General features: G+C 43.2%; 1 protein-coding gene across 2 annotated transcripts in view; it reads left to right on the top strand.

Annotated features, from left to right (window-relative positions):
- KLHL6 (kelch-like family member 6) overlaps nucleotides 1-15053 on the top strand; it is a 54401-nt gene that overhangs the window by 20762 nt on the left and 18586 nt on the right. For both annotated transcript variants that reach the window (XM_014544493.1, XM_014544494.1), the window contains exon 2: nucleotides 24-189. In XM_014544493.1, the coding sequence (XP_014399979.1) occupies nucleotides 24-189 (166 nt within the window). The remainder of the gene's footprint in view (nucleotides 1-23; nucleotides 190-15053) is intronic.

Raw genomic sequence — 15053 nt, 5'->3', positions numbered from 1 at the left:
ACATTCTCATGTCTCTCCTCCAGGGCCATGTTCTGCAATGACTTAAAGGAAAAGTATGAGAAGAGGATCATTATCAAAGGAGTCGATGCTGAGACCATGCACACTCTCCTGGACTACACCTACACCAGCAAGGCGCTGATCACCAAGCAGAACGTCCAGCGGGTCCTGGAAGCGGCTAACCTCTTCCAGGTGAGTGAACAAGCAGGCTCAGTGCTCTCTTCTGCATGTTTCCCCAGAGGCCTGCCTGGACTGGCTCCCAGGTCTGTACCTGGGACACACACGCATAATTAGCTGGGCCTGTGCTTACTTGAAAGTCAGAAGATGCCTCTTGGGTGAGATGAGGCAGTGACTCCTTCATGCAATGAAACCAGGGGAGCTTGGTGTCTCATACCTACACTCAGTTCCTGACTCCAGGATCAATGCCTATAATTTACAGAAGCCCAATTGGAGCCAGGCCCTGAAGTCACCAGTTCATATACTTAACTTCTAAGCCTTAGCACAACTTGTTGGGTGGGGAAAGTAAGACAAATTGAGGATAAGTGACAAGGCTAGGATTTGAGCCCTGGGCTCTCTGAGTCCATGGGCCACACGCTTGCGACCACCCCATGCAGCCTCTTGAGGAGGAGTGTGTAGATTCTGGGGAAAGCAAAACCCTGACTGGTCAGCACTTTGTGGTGGGTGTGAAAGAAGAGTACCTCTCATGAGGGGTATAAAAGAAGATGAGATAGAGAACCCTCAGAATTAAGTTTCATTATTGGCATTTGGCTATGTTTGTTTCAATCCAATTTTATGATTGGATTACTATATTTAATTCACAGAATAATTAGACCTATAGATGATGTTAATTGTATCCACAATTATCACAGGGCTCCTATCCCCAGGTAACCAACTTTGCCTAGGTCTAAGATTACACTTTGAACTTGGTTCCATTGGATTACAACAGAGATCATCTCACTGAAGATGATTTTTTCCCTTTTTTTAATCCTCACCCGAGAATATTTTTCCATTGATTTTTAGAGAGAGTGGAAGAGAGAGGGAAAGACAGAGAGAAACATTGAAGTGAGAGAAACACATTGATTGGTGGCCTCCTGCACCCAGGGCCCCGGCAGAGGAGGAGCCTGTAACCGTGGTACATGCCCTTGACTGGAATCAAACCAGGACTCTTTGGCTGACGCTCTATCCACTGAGCCAAACTGGCTAGGGCTGAAGATGATTTTTATGATAAATCCAGGGACAGGCCAGGTCAGGTCTTGTCCATGGTTTGGGACTTTAGGTGGTTTATTATTTTTTTTTATCCTCACCTGAGGACATGTTTCCATTGATTTTTAGAGAATGTGGAAGAGAGGGGGAAAGACAGAGAGAAACATTGAAGTGAGAGAAACACATTGATTGGTGGCCTCCTGCACCCAGGGCTCGGGCAGAGGAGGAGCCTGTAACCGTGATACATGCTCTTGACTGGAATCAAACCGGGACTCTTTGGCTGACGCTCTATCCACTGAGTCAAACTGGCTAGGGCTGAAGATGATTTTTATGATAAATCCAGGGACAGGCCAGGTCAGGTCTTGTCCATGGTTTGGGACTTTAGGTGGTGACATCCTCTTGGATCATCACCAGGTCAGCAATTGAGGGGAACAGAAAACAAAGTCTGGGAAGGGAAGGAATGAGGAGTCCAGGGTCAAGACCATGGGCAGTGGGATTATCTTGGGTGAGGCTGGGGAGTGTGCAGGGCTTCTGAAGACCAGCAAGGAAGAAAGAGGGGAAAGAGGGAGCAAAATTTTATTGTCTCATTTACCTCAGGGAACTTTGAAGATACAGAGAAAATTACTTCCAGCAAGGCTGGTCACACCTTACCTGGTGGTATCTCCAAGTTAGTTACTACCCACACCCCTCAGTCCCTCACCTGTTCTCTGTCCTTACCTGCTTACACACTCAGGCTTCTGATTGTTAGGAAAACACCCCTCGTTATGTGGAGGAGGAGTTCAGCAACTTGACGCTCAGTACCCTCACCTCATCGCCTCCACCCAACACTCCAACAATCTGACTTGGGGGAAATTCCTCCCATGTCATGGAGAGGCCTCTATCTAGTACAGCTTTTATGCTTTTTCTGAACCTTCTATTAAAAGGTAATTTTAATAGAAGGTTCCTTCCAAATGGCCAATAACCTTGAGCAGAATCACCCCATTCACCATTATTCAGTCCAGGCACAGCTGCCATTCACCGTTATTCAATCCAGCCACAGCTGCCATTGTCATCTTCATGCTAATCTCCTTTCCTAGGGCCCAGAGAGGATTGCTGACATCCAAAGATGGACAGGTAACACTGACAATAATAATAGTAATAGCATTTGTGGCTTCAAGTATAGCATCTGACACCAAAATAGATGCTCAATGAATACAAATTTTTTGAGCACTTACTATGTGCCTTGAGTGACAAAGTTGGGGCTAGTAACCAGGTCTCCTGTTTTCCCACTGGTTGAAAGGAGTTCCTGTATGATGATAGGCTCAGGAGATACATTTTCCCCCCCTCAAATGCATTTTTTAATAATTTTAAATTGCAATAACATTAAAACTCATTGCAGAAAAATCAGAAATGCATACAAACAAAAGGAATGTAAAGTTACCTACAATCCCCTCCTATTTTGAGAGAATATGGTAGCTTGCTTGTTTAGGTCTCCAACTTTCACCTTAGAGGGTGTATCAATTTTCTGTTATGTTGCTACCATAACAAATTACCACAAACTGGGTGCCTTAAAACAATAGAAATTTATTCTCTCACGGTTCTGGAGGCCAGACGTTCAAAATCAAGGGGTCAGCAGGGCTATACTCCTTTTGGAGACTCTAGGGGAGAATCTGTTCTTTGCCTCTTCCAGTTTCTGCTGGCTGCTGGCCTCCCTTCATTGTGGCCACACCACTCTAATCTCTGCATTCATGGTCTCATTGCCTTCTCCTCTTCTGCGTGTCTTCTCTTTTGTGTGTCTATATTTTATAAAGATACATGTGATTGCATTTAGAAGCCACCAGATAAACTCCTCCTAAGTTCCTCAACTTAATCATACTATTTTGCCATATAAGGCAATATTTATAGGTTTTGGAGATTATGACATGCACATATTTTTTTTGGGGGGGGGAGGGGGCACCATTCAACCGCTAGAGAGGGTTTCTTCAAATATCCTTTTGATGATTTGATCCTTGGCTGTTCATCTTTCAGTTTGAAGCCTTAACATGCTGGTTTGAAGCTCAGTGCACATGAAGCAGGATGGGAGGCTGGTAGACTAGAGAGTTTTACCAGGGTCATCAGGTGACCTGCCAGTTTTTTAGATTGGAGATCCCTAAATGTCACTATCTGTTGAACTGCTCCTAGGATTGTTCATGTTCTCCAGATAAGGATCTTCATTCTCCTGCCTAGGGGATATACCTTAGCTACATATGCTCTTGACTGGGTGTGTAAGGGTGGCTGTATGTGCAAATCTTTACTTAACCTCCTTATGTTAAGTCAGATGTTTCTGGTATTCCTGAGTCTAGAACCTCTCTGATGTGGTTTCTCCTGAGGATAACTCTTCTTGTCCAGGGGGAGGGAGAGTGGGAGTTGTTAGACTGCAAGAGGTGAGGAGAAGGACCAGGAGGCTTAACTTCTTAAACTGACACCCTTTTATCAGCCCCCACCTACCCTTTCTGGCTCCTTGGGACTTTAATATCCCTGCTTTTTTGGGTTCTGAGGGACAAATTGGTTCCTCTATTGGTCCTCTCAGCAAAGTCACTCACCAGTCTTCATAGTCTGTGGTTTGGGGTTACTGTGTCTCCTGGTTTCATTGAGGATGGAGTTTATGCTTCTGTTTCTTGTTCTCCTTTCAGTTTTGGATAGTTTTTCAAGAGGCTATGAGAACTCTTTAGGTAGTAAACACTGTAATCTTTCATAATAACATTGCAAATATTTTCCATTGGTCATTTAACTCATACTTTTAGTTATAGCTTTTTATGTAGAAAAGTTTAAAACTGGTGTTGAGTTGAATCTATTAATCATTTACTTGATGATTTGTGGCATTGGTGTCCATATTTAAAAAGATCTTCCCCCTTGCTTGATTATATATTTAATCACTTATAATTTCATTTAGATTTGTTTTATCTATAGCTTTGATATTTAAATCTTTTCTATATCTGGAAATTATTTTGGTATAAAGTTGTTTTTTCTTCTTTGTCTTCTTCCTCTTCTTTTCATTTTCTCCCAAGTGGTGAGCTTCAGTGGAGAGTTTAGATTTAATGAGGAAGGTGGGAGGGGAGGACAGAGACAGATGAGAGACAGAGCAAGATCTGTTTATTGTTGATTTCCCGTTTCTGGTAATCCTCCACCTCAGATCTTTCCAAATCTTGTTCACTTTCCAGGCAAAAAATGATAAATTTCTCTCTGCGGCCATTTTATTCATTTTCTTATAAGTGTTAATTTTTATGAAAATACAAGAAGAATGCTGTGCGCTTCTGGATATCTAGTTAACCCACTTTCTGATTTCTCTTGCTTCTAGACTTTGCTTTGAAGTCTCAGCCATAGAAAACTGGGAATATTTTCATACTTGACGGTACCATAAGGGATAGAAGTTCCTAGGTTGTTGAAATCACTTTGTGGTTTTAAAAATTTATTTATTTTTGGATAGATAAAACACATCTCTGTTCCAAATTCAGAGACACAAAAGGGGAGACAGTGAAACATTTCTTCACTGTTTGCAGTCTTACTGTCCTTTTTATTCCACGCACATACCAGTATATATGTGCGGATCACTCTTACTCATTGCCTCCATTTTTTAAATACAAATGTTAGCAGACTATATACTTGGTTTTGCATCTTGGTTTTTGTTTTTTTGTTTTTTGGCTTCACAGTATATTTTGGAGACTGTTACAGGTCAGTATGTGTAGAGCTGCCTGTTCTTGCAATGGCTATATAATGTTGCTGAGGTCTCTTTAGACATGAAATATGCTGTTATCTGTAATAGTTTCTTATAAGACAGAGTGGCAGAGTGGAAAGAACATGGGTTTCGGTGATAAGAACCTGGGTTTAAATTCCTATTTAGTCACTTATTTGCTGTGTGGTTGTGGACAAGTTACTTAGATTTTTAAAGCCTCTTTTTCTCATTTGTAAAATTAGGATGATAAGAATAGCTACCTTATCAGGGAGAGATATTATTTGGATTAAAAATCAATAAAATATATTTTTAAAAAAAAGAATAGCTACCTTATCAGGGAGAGTTATTATGAGGATTGAATGAGGTGATATTTGTAAAGTACCTGATATGTAATAGATATTAAATAGAGGTTTCTTCCCATCATTTGTGAGTTAATTTTTACCTTACTTTGTACAGCTTTTTTTGCCTGGGATAAAATAAGCTGACACTGAACTATGGAGACATTTCCTTAAGCCACCCCTAGATCTTTGTTTTGTTTCTGAATTAGGATGATAAGAAACCATTATTTAAAGTTTTATTTTATCACATTCACATGATACATGAATCGTACAATGAACTGGACTGTGCTGTAGTTTCAGTAACTCAGAATTACAGGTAGAGAAAAGTGTGTTAGAGTTGGCATTTTATCTTGTCATTTTAGAACATCCACAGAAGCTGAAATCCATGGGAGTCCGATTATCTTGGTGTTCTCCACCCACCCAGGAGTAAAGGTTTCTTAACTTTCGTACCTTTGATGTGACTCAGCCTCTCCCTCATTTTCTGCTTCTCTTTTCAGGCCTCTTTCTGTTATGCATTGGTTGCTTCTCTCCCATCCAGAGAGAGAGAAGTCTGTTGACCCAGCCGATCACCACTTTTGCTGTTTGAAAAGAGCTTTTCATACGAGACAACTTCATGAGTTGCTGGCCTGTTAACAGACGGATGGTCCTTGGGTCAGGGGCCTTGGTCCAATCAGCTATGGCAGGGGTGGGACAGTATCTATCTTTTAGGAGGAATCTGAGTGTGGCAGGTACTGAATGATCTGTCCACTAGAGGAATTTTTCAGTAATCTGACCATAATGTATTGGCCAACTATGGGGAGAAATGTATTTTCTCTAAGTAGCTTTTGGAAAGGTAAAAGTAAGAGAAGCCCTAAGAGGAAAGGGCAAAGTGCCCTGTTCACATCTGAGGCAGGGACTGTGAGATAAACGTCACCCAACAAGGCTTCAGGGAAGCAAAGGGCCTCCTTGCCTTAACTGGACCTTCAGGCTTATGAGTCCCAAATAAGCAAGGTAGTCAGAACCTATAGACCTGGGACAATGACTATAAAAACTTGATAAAAACATTTTCAATCTTGGGGAACTTTGCCAAGTTTACTATTAAAAACTCATAAAAAAAAAAGGAGCCCTGGCTGGTGTAGCTCAGTTGGTTGGAATGTCTGTCCCATACACCAAAGGGCTGTGGGTTCAAATTCCAGGTCAGGGCACTTACCAGGGTCTCAGGTTTGATCCCTGGTTGGGACACATGCGGGAGATAGCCAATCCATGTTTCTCTCTCACAATGATGTTTCTCTCTTTCTCTCTCTCTCTCTCTCTCTCTCTCTCTCTCCCATCCTCTCTCTAAAATCAATTAAAAATATTATAAAAACCCTCATAAAAGAATAAGGGCTCTTGAGCTTATTTGCAGGGCAGCAAGAAGATGTGGTGTCAGGGAGACCACAGTCAGCTTACATTTAGTCTTGGGGTAGAAGGATCCCTAAGATACAGAGCAGCTGGTTAGAAGAAGGAGCTTAGAAGAAAAAAGGAGATCAGGCTGAGGCCCAAGGGCCAACATGAGAAAAGAAAGAAGGGGTGCCGGAGTGGGAGCCTGGCCACCTGGCCTGGGCCTGAGAAGCCCCATGCGGTGCCTCCACAACACCCTCTGAAGTGGGGACCTAATTTTCATCATGGTAGCAGTTGTGGAGACTTTGGTGAAGGTCCTGGCGTTGCTTATTTTCATATTTCTTTTGCTGATGACAGGATGAATGGTGGTGAAACCTATATGGATGAGGAAGCCATGTGGTCAGTGGCCAATGGCCTGTGTTGGCTTCTTGGCTTCCTCGATACCGAGAATACAGTGCATAAATATTTGTTGAGTCAATGAATACATGTGTTGCTCTTATTCATTACTAGCTGAAGACGACCTCAGAAACTAATCAAGACCCCAACAAAAATTACCTTACCTCCTTTACTGGTAAGAGGACACTAAGAAGCCAATCCTGGCTCTTGGAAATGTCATGGGTGAGTAGAGGAGGAAGTAGTCCACAGGGTAATACTAATAATTGCTTCATTTTTAAGTACCAACTAAGTGCCAAGCACCTAGCAAAAAGTAGGTCCCATTACTGTAAGATACAGATGAACTTCTCTTGTCATTGACAGGGACACTTAGATTTATGAACATTGGAATAGCCAGTTAATTTAGGCAAGAAACCAGCCCAACTATTTCTTAAGTATCATCAAGATAGAATCAACCTGTTGCCTATCTGATACACCCTCTCCCACACACACTTTGTCAACCAACATTGTTGCTGTGTGGTGACTGTGAGTGTTGAGCAACTAGGGTTACTCTCAGTCCACATAGCAGTGACAGTTGCCCTTTTAGAGCATTCACTATGTGACAACTATTTTGCCTATACTATCTTATGTAACCCGAGGTAGGAACACACTCCTGTGTGTTCTCCACTACGCAAACCACCCCTCAGGGCGAGGCCTGAGACAAGCCACGATCCTGAAGGCAGTGGGGCCTTCAGAGAGGGCTGCCCAGTGGGAACCAGTGGTGCTCGGTGGGAGTGTGCCAGGTGGCACGACTGGCACAGCTGCTACCCTTCAGGCCCGATTCCCTCTGGGGAACCTTGGACACTTGGGATGACCAGGTGTCCCCACAGTGAGCCTACTGCTGCCCACAATGTCTCTGTTAACTTTACATTTCTGTGTTTGATCTCCATGTTTGCTTCTTTTTATTTTTAGATATAACTTACACTCAATAAAATGCAGACATCTAAGTGCACAGTTTGATGATTTTTTTACACGTGTGTACAATCATGTAACCACCACCCCGATCTAGAACATTCTGGCCTCCCAGATCGCTTTCTTGTGCCTTCCCCCAAGCAGGACTCCCCCAAGAGGCTAGAGCAGGGAACTACTGCTCTAGCCTCTGTCGCCATGGACAAGCTAAGCCTGTTTTCGAATTTCATATTGTTCTTGAATTCTAGTTAGTGCAGAGGGTCTAACTCTTAGGCTACAAAACTCAGGTATGCAAAAAAGTGTGATTTAACCCATTATTTTTCTAACATTGAATTTAATCTTTATCCTGAGCTTCCCATTGTACCAGCAGCAGAAATTGTAGTTAACTTAATGACATCTCACTTCCAGAAAACTCAATCAGTTCAGGATTCGGGTCGCTTCTGTATTTCCGGGGGCATTTCCATAGTGCCAGGACAGCATAGAAGGAGGCATTTGGCCCAGGTTACCATGGACATTTCTATTATTGGTTCATGCTGAAGTATCTGTGTTCCCATCAGTCTCTGGTCATTGACCCCTTCCCCATTGGCATCAACGGAAAGTCCTTAGTCCCACCTGGTTCTGGCCATCAGTCCTTATTGATCACTTGGTATTCTCTTTGTCCTTTTGTAAGGCTTCTTCGGGTCTGCCAATCCTCTCAGCTACTTCTGAGCCCCTCTCAGGGACACCCAAGGAACTTCCATTTACTCTCCTGTGCTAATCTGGAGCGACTACCACAGGCCTCCTTTGTCTCGAAATAGCACACTCCAGATTCTCTTCTGCTGCTGCTATGTGGTACTGCTGCATTTCTGATTTCATCTCAGCAGTAGAGACGTACATTCAGAGATCCACAGCCTTCAGGGGGCTTTTAGCATCCCCCTAACTCTGGAATTTTGGCCTGAGTTGGGAGGCAGGACATCATGTCAGGGACCCACACCTGTTTCTCACTCTATTACTAGACTCTTTCTATCCTCTCATCCGGGTCTGGGAATTGTTAACTCCTCCCATGTGGGAAAAACTGACTTACATTATCTTCCACACTTCTACTTCTACTGTTTTGGCATAAACTTTACAACTTAGGATTCTGGCTTTTGAAACTCAAAGGGCCCAGATATTACCACTAATTGATGTTTCAAACTATTTTTATAGTATAAGTTCTGCAAGTGTATTTAGAAACTCAAAGTTGAAGTTGTCTTCTGTTGTCTACCCCACCATCCTTCCCTGGTGAGTAGGCCTGGGATGCCTGGTGCTGCCCATAGGTTGTGGAATTCAGGAAGTGGGATGGGGCAGTTTTAGTTGTAATGAAAATCCATGTTGCTACAACCTTGGGCACTGCCCCTTTTCTTTCCCTCTGATTCCTATTCTGGGTCACTTCACCTCTGTAGTTGCCTCAGTCCCTCAGCACCAGCCCCACCTTAGTGAGTGGACTATTTGCAGGTCTTAGCTTCTGCCTTTCCTACCTACCCTATACAGCTTCCAGGAACCACAGACCTCTCAGCCAAGTCTAGACCAAGGATTGAAAGTCTTAAGGGAGCAGAGGGCATGTAAGGTGTGGGGGAGCACATCCTGACAGAGTCTGAGGTGGGTGCACCACCTGAGAGAGAGGGAAAGGCAAGGATAAAGGATGGAAGATTAGGATAAGTGGTAATTTACAATTTTTACATATGAAGATCCCTCTTTAACACCAACACAGAACTGACAGGAGAATAGCTTTACTTTTAGTATCTATTGTCTGAGAAGAGAAATGGTGACAAAAAAATTTACAATGAATTCAGAAACACTTTCAAGTACATTTGAATTTTATTAAAATTCAGCTTACAAACCCTTCACATACACTGATTTGTTGGGGTTTCAAGGGTAAGAATATCAATGTCTTTGCACACGGTTTGGACCAGAAGAGGACTTCAGTTATTCTGGAGTGGATTGAAGGAACCTCTGGGGAGAGGTGGAATTCCACTGATGAACCCCAGGGATCCCCATTGTGGAGAGCACGAAGGGAAGCAGAGGAGGGGTGGTGAAGAGGGCAGGGGTGCATTCTCGTTGAGGCAGACACTACTCACGGGAACTGCAGCCATGTCTCAAGTGGTTTTCTTTGATTGTATTTTTAGTCTCCTTGTTTGAGGGTCAGGTGCCTGGCTGTAACCTTATGCTCACATGTTCCCCAAACAGGAAGTTGGTTGTCTGTTGCCATTAGCTGTCATTGCTCAGCTTTAATAAACAAGTTCATGTGCCACTGGGACAGGCTGAGACAGAAAATATGCCCTAAAGTCTTAAACAATCTTGAATATGAAGAAGCAAAACAAAAAAATATATATATATTTTTAAACAGACCAATTTCTTGTCCCCTTGACTGCCCTGTGCAGCAGCAGCTTCCCAGCCATTGGTTAGGATCACATGAAGCTGCCTTACACCCCTCACCTTTAAAAGCGCTTATGGAGGCATATTTTTTGGGGGAATGTAGGCAACTTGGAGATCCCCACTCATCCTTGTCCTCATAAGGCCTCTTCAGACTCTCCTGGAATTGTGTTCGCTCAACAATGCAACAGTCACAGGCAGGGTAATGCCCTGGGTGAAGTTAGCTAGCTGGTCTCAGATCATCTCTACCCGCTGCCAGTTGTATGACCTTGGGCAACACACTTAACTCGGAACCCTCTATTTCAGTCTCTGTACGAATGGTGACACTAATATCTGTCTCATTATTACTTGCTAAAATATATTGGGTAATAAGTACAGTTTATTCACTCAGTAAAATAATGGGTGGGAAAGTCTCTACCACAGATCTTTCTACATAGTAGGCATCTGTAAAATATTTTCTTCCTCTCTCTCTCCTTCCCCCCTTTCCCTTCTTTTGCCAGAGTTTGTGCTAGGTGATGCTGGAAGGAAAAACATAAGTACAGCCCCGAGCCTGCCCTTGCGATGCTTGACCACAGTGCAGGCAGAAACGTAATGGGTGCTCCACAAGAGGGTGGGTGCGGTGCCCCGTGGAGCACAGAGGAGGGAGGAATTGACTCCAGGTTGGGAGAAACGATGAAGGAATAGTGGCTTCTGAGAAGGAACTTCATGAATAGGTGGGTTTTCTCCTCACCCCCCCCACCCCCGGCTTCCCTTTCCTTCTATTCTCCTTCGTTCTTCTTAAACAAGTATTGACCCAGCATTAAAAATGTCCAGAGGCAGGGAAGGCTTCAAGCACAGTCTGTGTAAGACTCTCTGGTCCGTTCTCAGCCTGGCTGTCCCTCTTGTGTAGGCTTTGTGTTCAGGTGGATGGACACTAGAGAGCAACTCACAGTGTTTCCTGCAAACTCAGTTCCCAGAAAAACGGCACATGTGCAAACCAATGTTTGTGAGGGGTTCAGAGACTCGCTGGAGCCCACCCACTGGTCCTGGATTTAACCCTGAATGAAGAAAACACCCTGTGTAGATGAGGTGATGGTTATGCTACTCATTTCTTCCTCCTTCTTGAGGTAATCTTCAAGGTTCTCTCCTTTAAGAGGGAAGCTATTCTGAGTCCTTTTTTGTGTGTGTGTAGGACTCTGGAATCAAACTTGCCCGTTTGAGGAGAACAGGATTTTAGCCACTAGTGATGAGGGAGAAGCTGGTCGGGGCCGAGGGAATGTCATGAACACAGAAAGCCACAGGGATAGGTAAGCTTAGGGATGTTTGGAGAAGGGAGTAGACAGGTCTGAGTGTGGAGGGGTTCCAGCAGGGAGAGTCTGGGTGACAGCTTAGAGCCAGAGTGTGTACGGCTGGAGGTAGAAGTAGGACTTGCTTCAGTTTCAGGCAGTGGAGTCGCTGGACATTTATCACAGCAGTAACTTCACACCTGTGTGATTATTTGATTCCCGCTCACGTCTCCCACTGGTCTGTCAGCTCCGGTGAGCACAGGCACTGGTGTCTCTCTCCGCTCACCGCTGTCCCCCCAGCACTAGCTGAGAGCCTAGCATATAGGTGCTCAGTACACATTTGGGAAATGAACATGTGGATGAATGATGAATGCACGGTTCTGAGTGGGGAGAGACACATTTAGATCAAAGCTTCTTACAAATGCGAACTTCGGTACTTGATTCGATTCTCCCTCCTGGTTTTCCTCTTTGCTCATCAATAGTCATCAAGCAGGGGCAGGAACTGGCATCTTGTCGGCCAGCCCTTCCCGAATCTGGGCAGATTAGATCAGCTGAGCTCTCCGGAGAGGTGTGCACATTTATGATGTTTGTCATCTGCAAAGCTGCTGTCCTGTGCACACACTAGTTGACTGGAGGCAGCTTGAAATAATGTAAAAACATGCATTTCTGGAACCAGATAAGACAGTTTCAAGTTTTAGCTCTACTTGTTATTATTTACAAATCTCTCAGGAAATGACTTGACTTTTCTGAATCTGCTTTTCTCATCTATGAGACAGGAATGGTAATAACTGTCTACTTTATAGTGTTGTTGTGAGGGTGAGCGAGCTACTTACGATAAAGGGGTTTGCGCGTTGTAGGTTCTCTATGTTATTTTTCTTAGATTTTATTATCTCAATGTGTACGTGAGAATTGCAAGACAGTATTTCTTTTTTTGTTATTGTTGGACATTATTTATTTATTTATTTATTTATTTATTTGTTTGTTTGTTTAATACTTTTAATACTATAAAGTATTACAAAGAGTATTACATATGTCTCCTCCCCCCGACCCTTGACATTCCCCTGGCCTCCCCTACCCCCCAGTGGCTTGTGTCCATTGGTTATGCTTATATGCATGCATACAAGTCTTTTGAGTATTTATTTCTGATTTTAAAAGCAAGCTCATGCTCAATGTAGAAAACTTGGTCTATACCAAAAAGTCTAAAAAACAAATCGATAACTTCCCAAAGGTGCATTTGAAATAACCACTGTTAGCATTTTGATGTGTTCCCTTCTAGTGTTTTCTCTACTCATGAGAAAGTGACTTTATTTTAAATAGAGAATTCCTCCTCATGGCACATAATTCGAGGGGGTACAAAAAGGTAAACAGTGAAAAGTAATTCTTCCTCTTTACCCTGAACCCAGACACCAGGTCCCCTCCCCAGAGGCAACCGCTGTTCCCAGGTTCTTAGGTGGCCTCTCAGACACAGTCTACATATTTAGAAAATTGATTTGGTTTTCACATCATCTTCTTCTCACGCAAACTCTGGCCTGGTGTACCTGCTGTTTTGCTCTGGAGGCTACCACATAAGTGAGTTCCCTTTCAGCCCCCAGCGACGTCTCTGTGGGCCGGGCCACAAAGGGCTCTGGTTACATGTTCTGAGGGCTCAGTGAGGCTTGGTCTCAGTTGTGTATTTTTACTCTTTGAACTGAAAATCTGTGAACAACTGAACAGGTGTTAGAATTCTCAGTCTCAACCGTTTCCACAGTTGCTCATGCGAGGAGCAGATCTGCAGGTGGTTGGGACCAGCAGACAGGGTGGTTTGAAGCAGAATTCAGACTTTCTTCAACATTGCAGTGCCCCTCAGTCAGTGCTTTCTAAACCGACAATTGGAAAATGTGATGTGATATGGAAAGACAATATTTTGTAATTGGAAATGACCCAAACAACCAGGGGTGTGTATCCTTAGATTGCTCTGGAGTGAAGGGCAAAACCTAAGTCAACACGGTCCACTCTAAGTCCTGTGCCCACCCCCATCCTCTGGCCCATAACCCTGCCACCCCAGGTCCTGCCACTAGAGCTGTCTTCCCGGCAGGCCTGCCTGTCTATACTCCCACCTATCTTCAGACCAGCCCTCCCTGGGCGTCTCCCTTTTTCCAATCTTCTGCTACTTGATCAACTCAAGAACATTGAGAACTTGACCTTATAAGGGGCCCACTGGACAGGAGGGGAGATAGGAGCTTGGACTTGTTCAAAGTAAGTTCCAGAGAGCAATGAATAGGAATGAACTGATGCATTTGAGACACCTCATTTGTAAAATGAATATTAAAATAACATAACGCACATGACAGTGCTCTGTAAGCTGTAAAAGTCTATATATATACACATGGGGCTCATATTATGAGGATGACAATAATTGAAAAATAAGTCACAAAAACCAATCAATTTTACAAATTAATTTTCATTGCAATGGTGTTACTTATTCATGTTGGAAGATTTAAAAAGTATATAAATAGCCCTGGCCAGCATTGCTTAGTGGTTAGAGTGCTGGCCTGCACACCAGAGGGTTGAGGGTTCAATTCCTAATCAAGGGCACGTACCTGGGTTGCAGGTTCAATCCCTGCCCCGAGTCAGGGTGAGTGTGGGAGGCAACCAATTGATGTGTCTCTCTCACATCGATGTTTCTCTCTCCCTCTCTCCCCTGCCTTCCACTCTAAAAATCAATGGAAAAAATATCCTTACTCTTTGGGTGAGGATTAAAAAAATAAAATAAAAAGTATATAAATAAACAAAATTTAAACTCTCTCACATCGATGTTTCTCTCTCCCTCTCTCCCCTGCCTTCCACTCTAAAAATCAATGGAAAAAATATCCTTACTCTTTGGGTGAGGATTAAAAAAATAAAATAAAAAGTATATAAATAAACAAAATTTAAAAATTCTCATAGTCTTATTAGCAAGTGGGGTGCCTTATTTATATAGCGCATTCACTGTCCATTGCTATGGGACCAGTTTCTGTGGGAGGATTACTGTTTCCTTGACAACAAATTTTGCCACAAGACTTATCCTGGTCAGCTCAGTGTGAGTGGGAATGATGGCATGCACCACCTCTGAGCAAAAGTGCTAAGAGCCATCCTTTTTCTCCTGTCACAAGACTGGCATACTTTAGTTAAGGACTTTTGCAAAGTCTTGGGTCTTGGAATGAAGAGCCCAGTGAAGGACATGCAATATGAGTGAGAAATAACATGTATTGTTGTAAGCCCCTGATATTTGGGTGTTGTGTGTTACTGCAGCATAATGAGTCCTATGGTATCTGATACACAGAGAGATTGACAACTGTTAATATTATCCTTCAGTCTTTTTTTCTAGGCCTATATTCTATACATCTTTTATCAGAGTTAGGATCATAATGTACATGTGATTTTGTGAAGTGCTTTTTATTTCATCTGCAAGAATTTCAGTAATTATCTCTAAAAGGAAAGGTGCTTCTT

The sequence above is a fragment of the Myotis brandtii genome, unplaced genomic scaffold (genome assembly GCF_000412655.1).
Source record: "Myotis brandtii unplaced genomic scaffold, ASM41265v1 scaffold368, whole genome shotgun sequence".
NCBI lineage: Eukaryota > Metazoa > Chordata > Mammalia > Chiroptera > Vespertilionidae > Myotis > Myotis brandtii.
The sequence above is the reverse complement of the archived record's forward strand: the minus strand, read 5'-3'. Positions and strand labels throughout refer to the sequence as shown.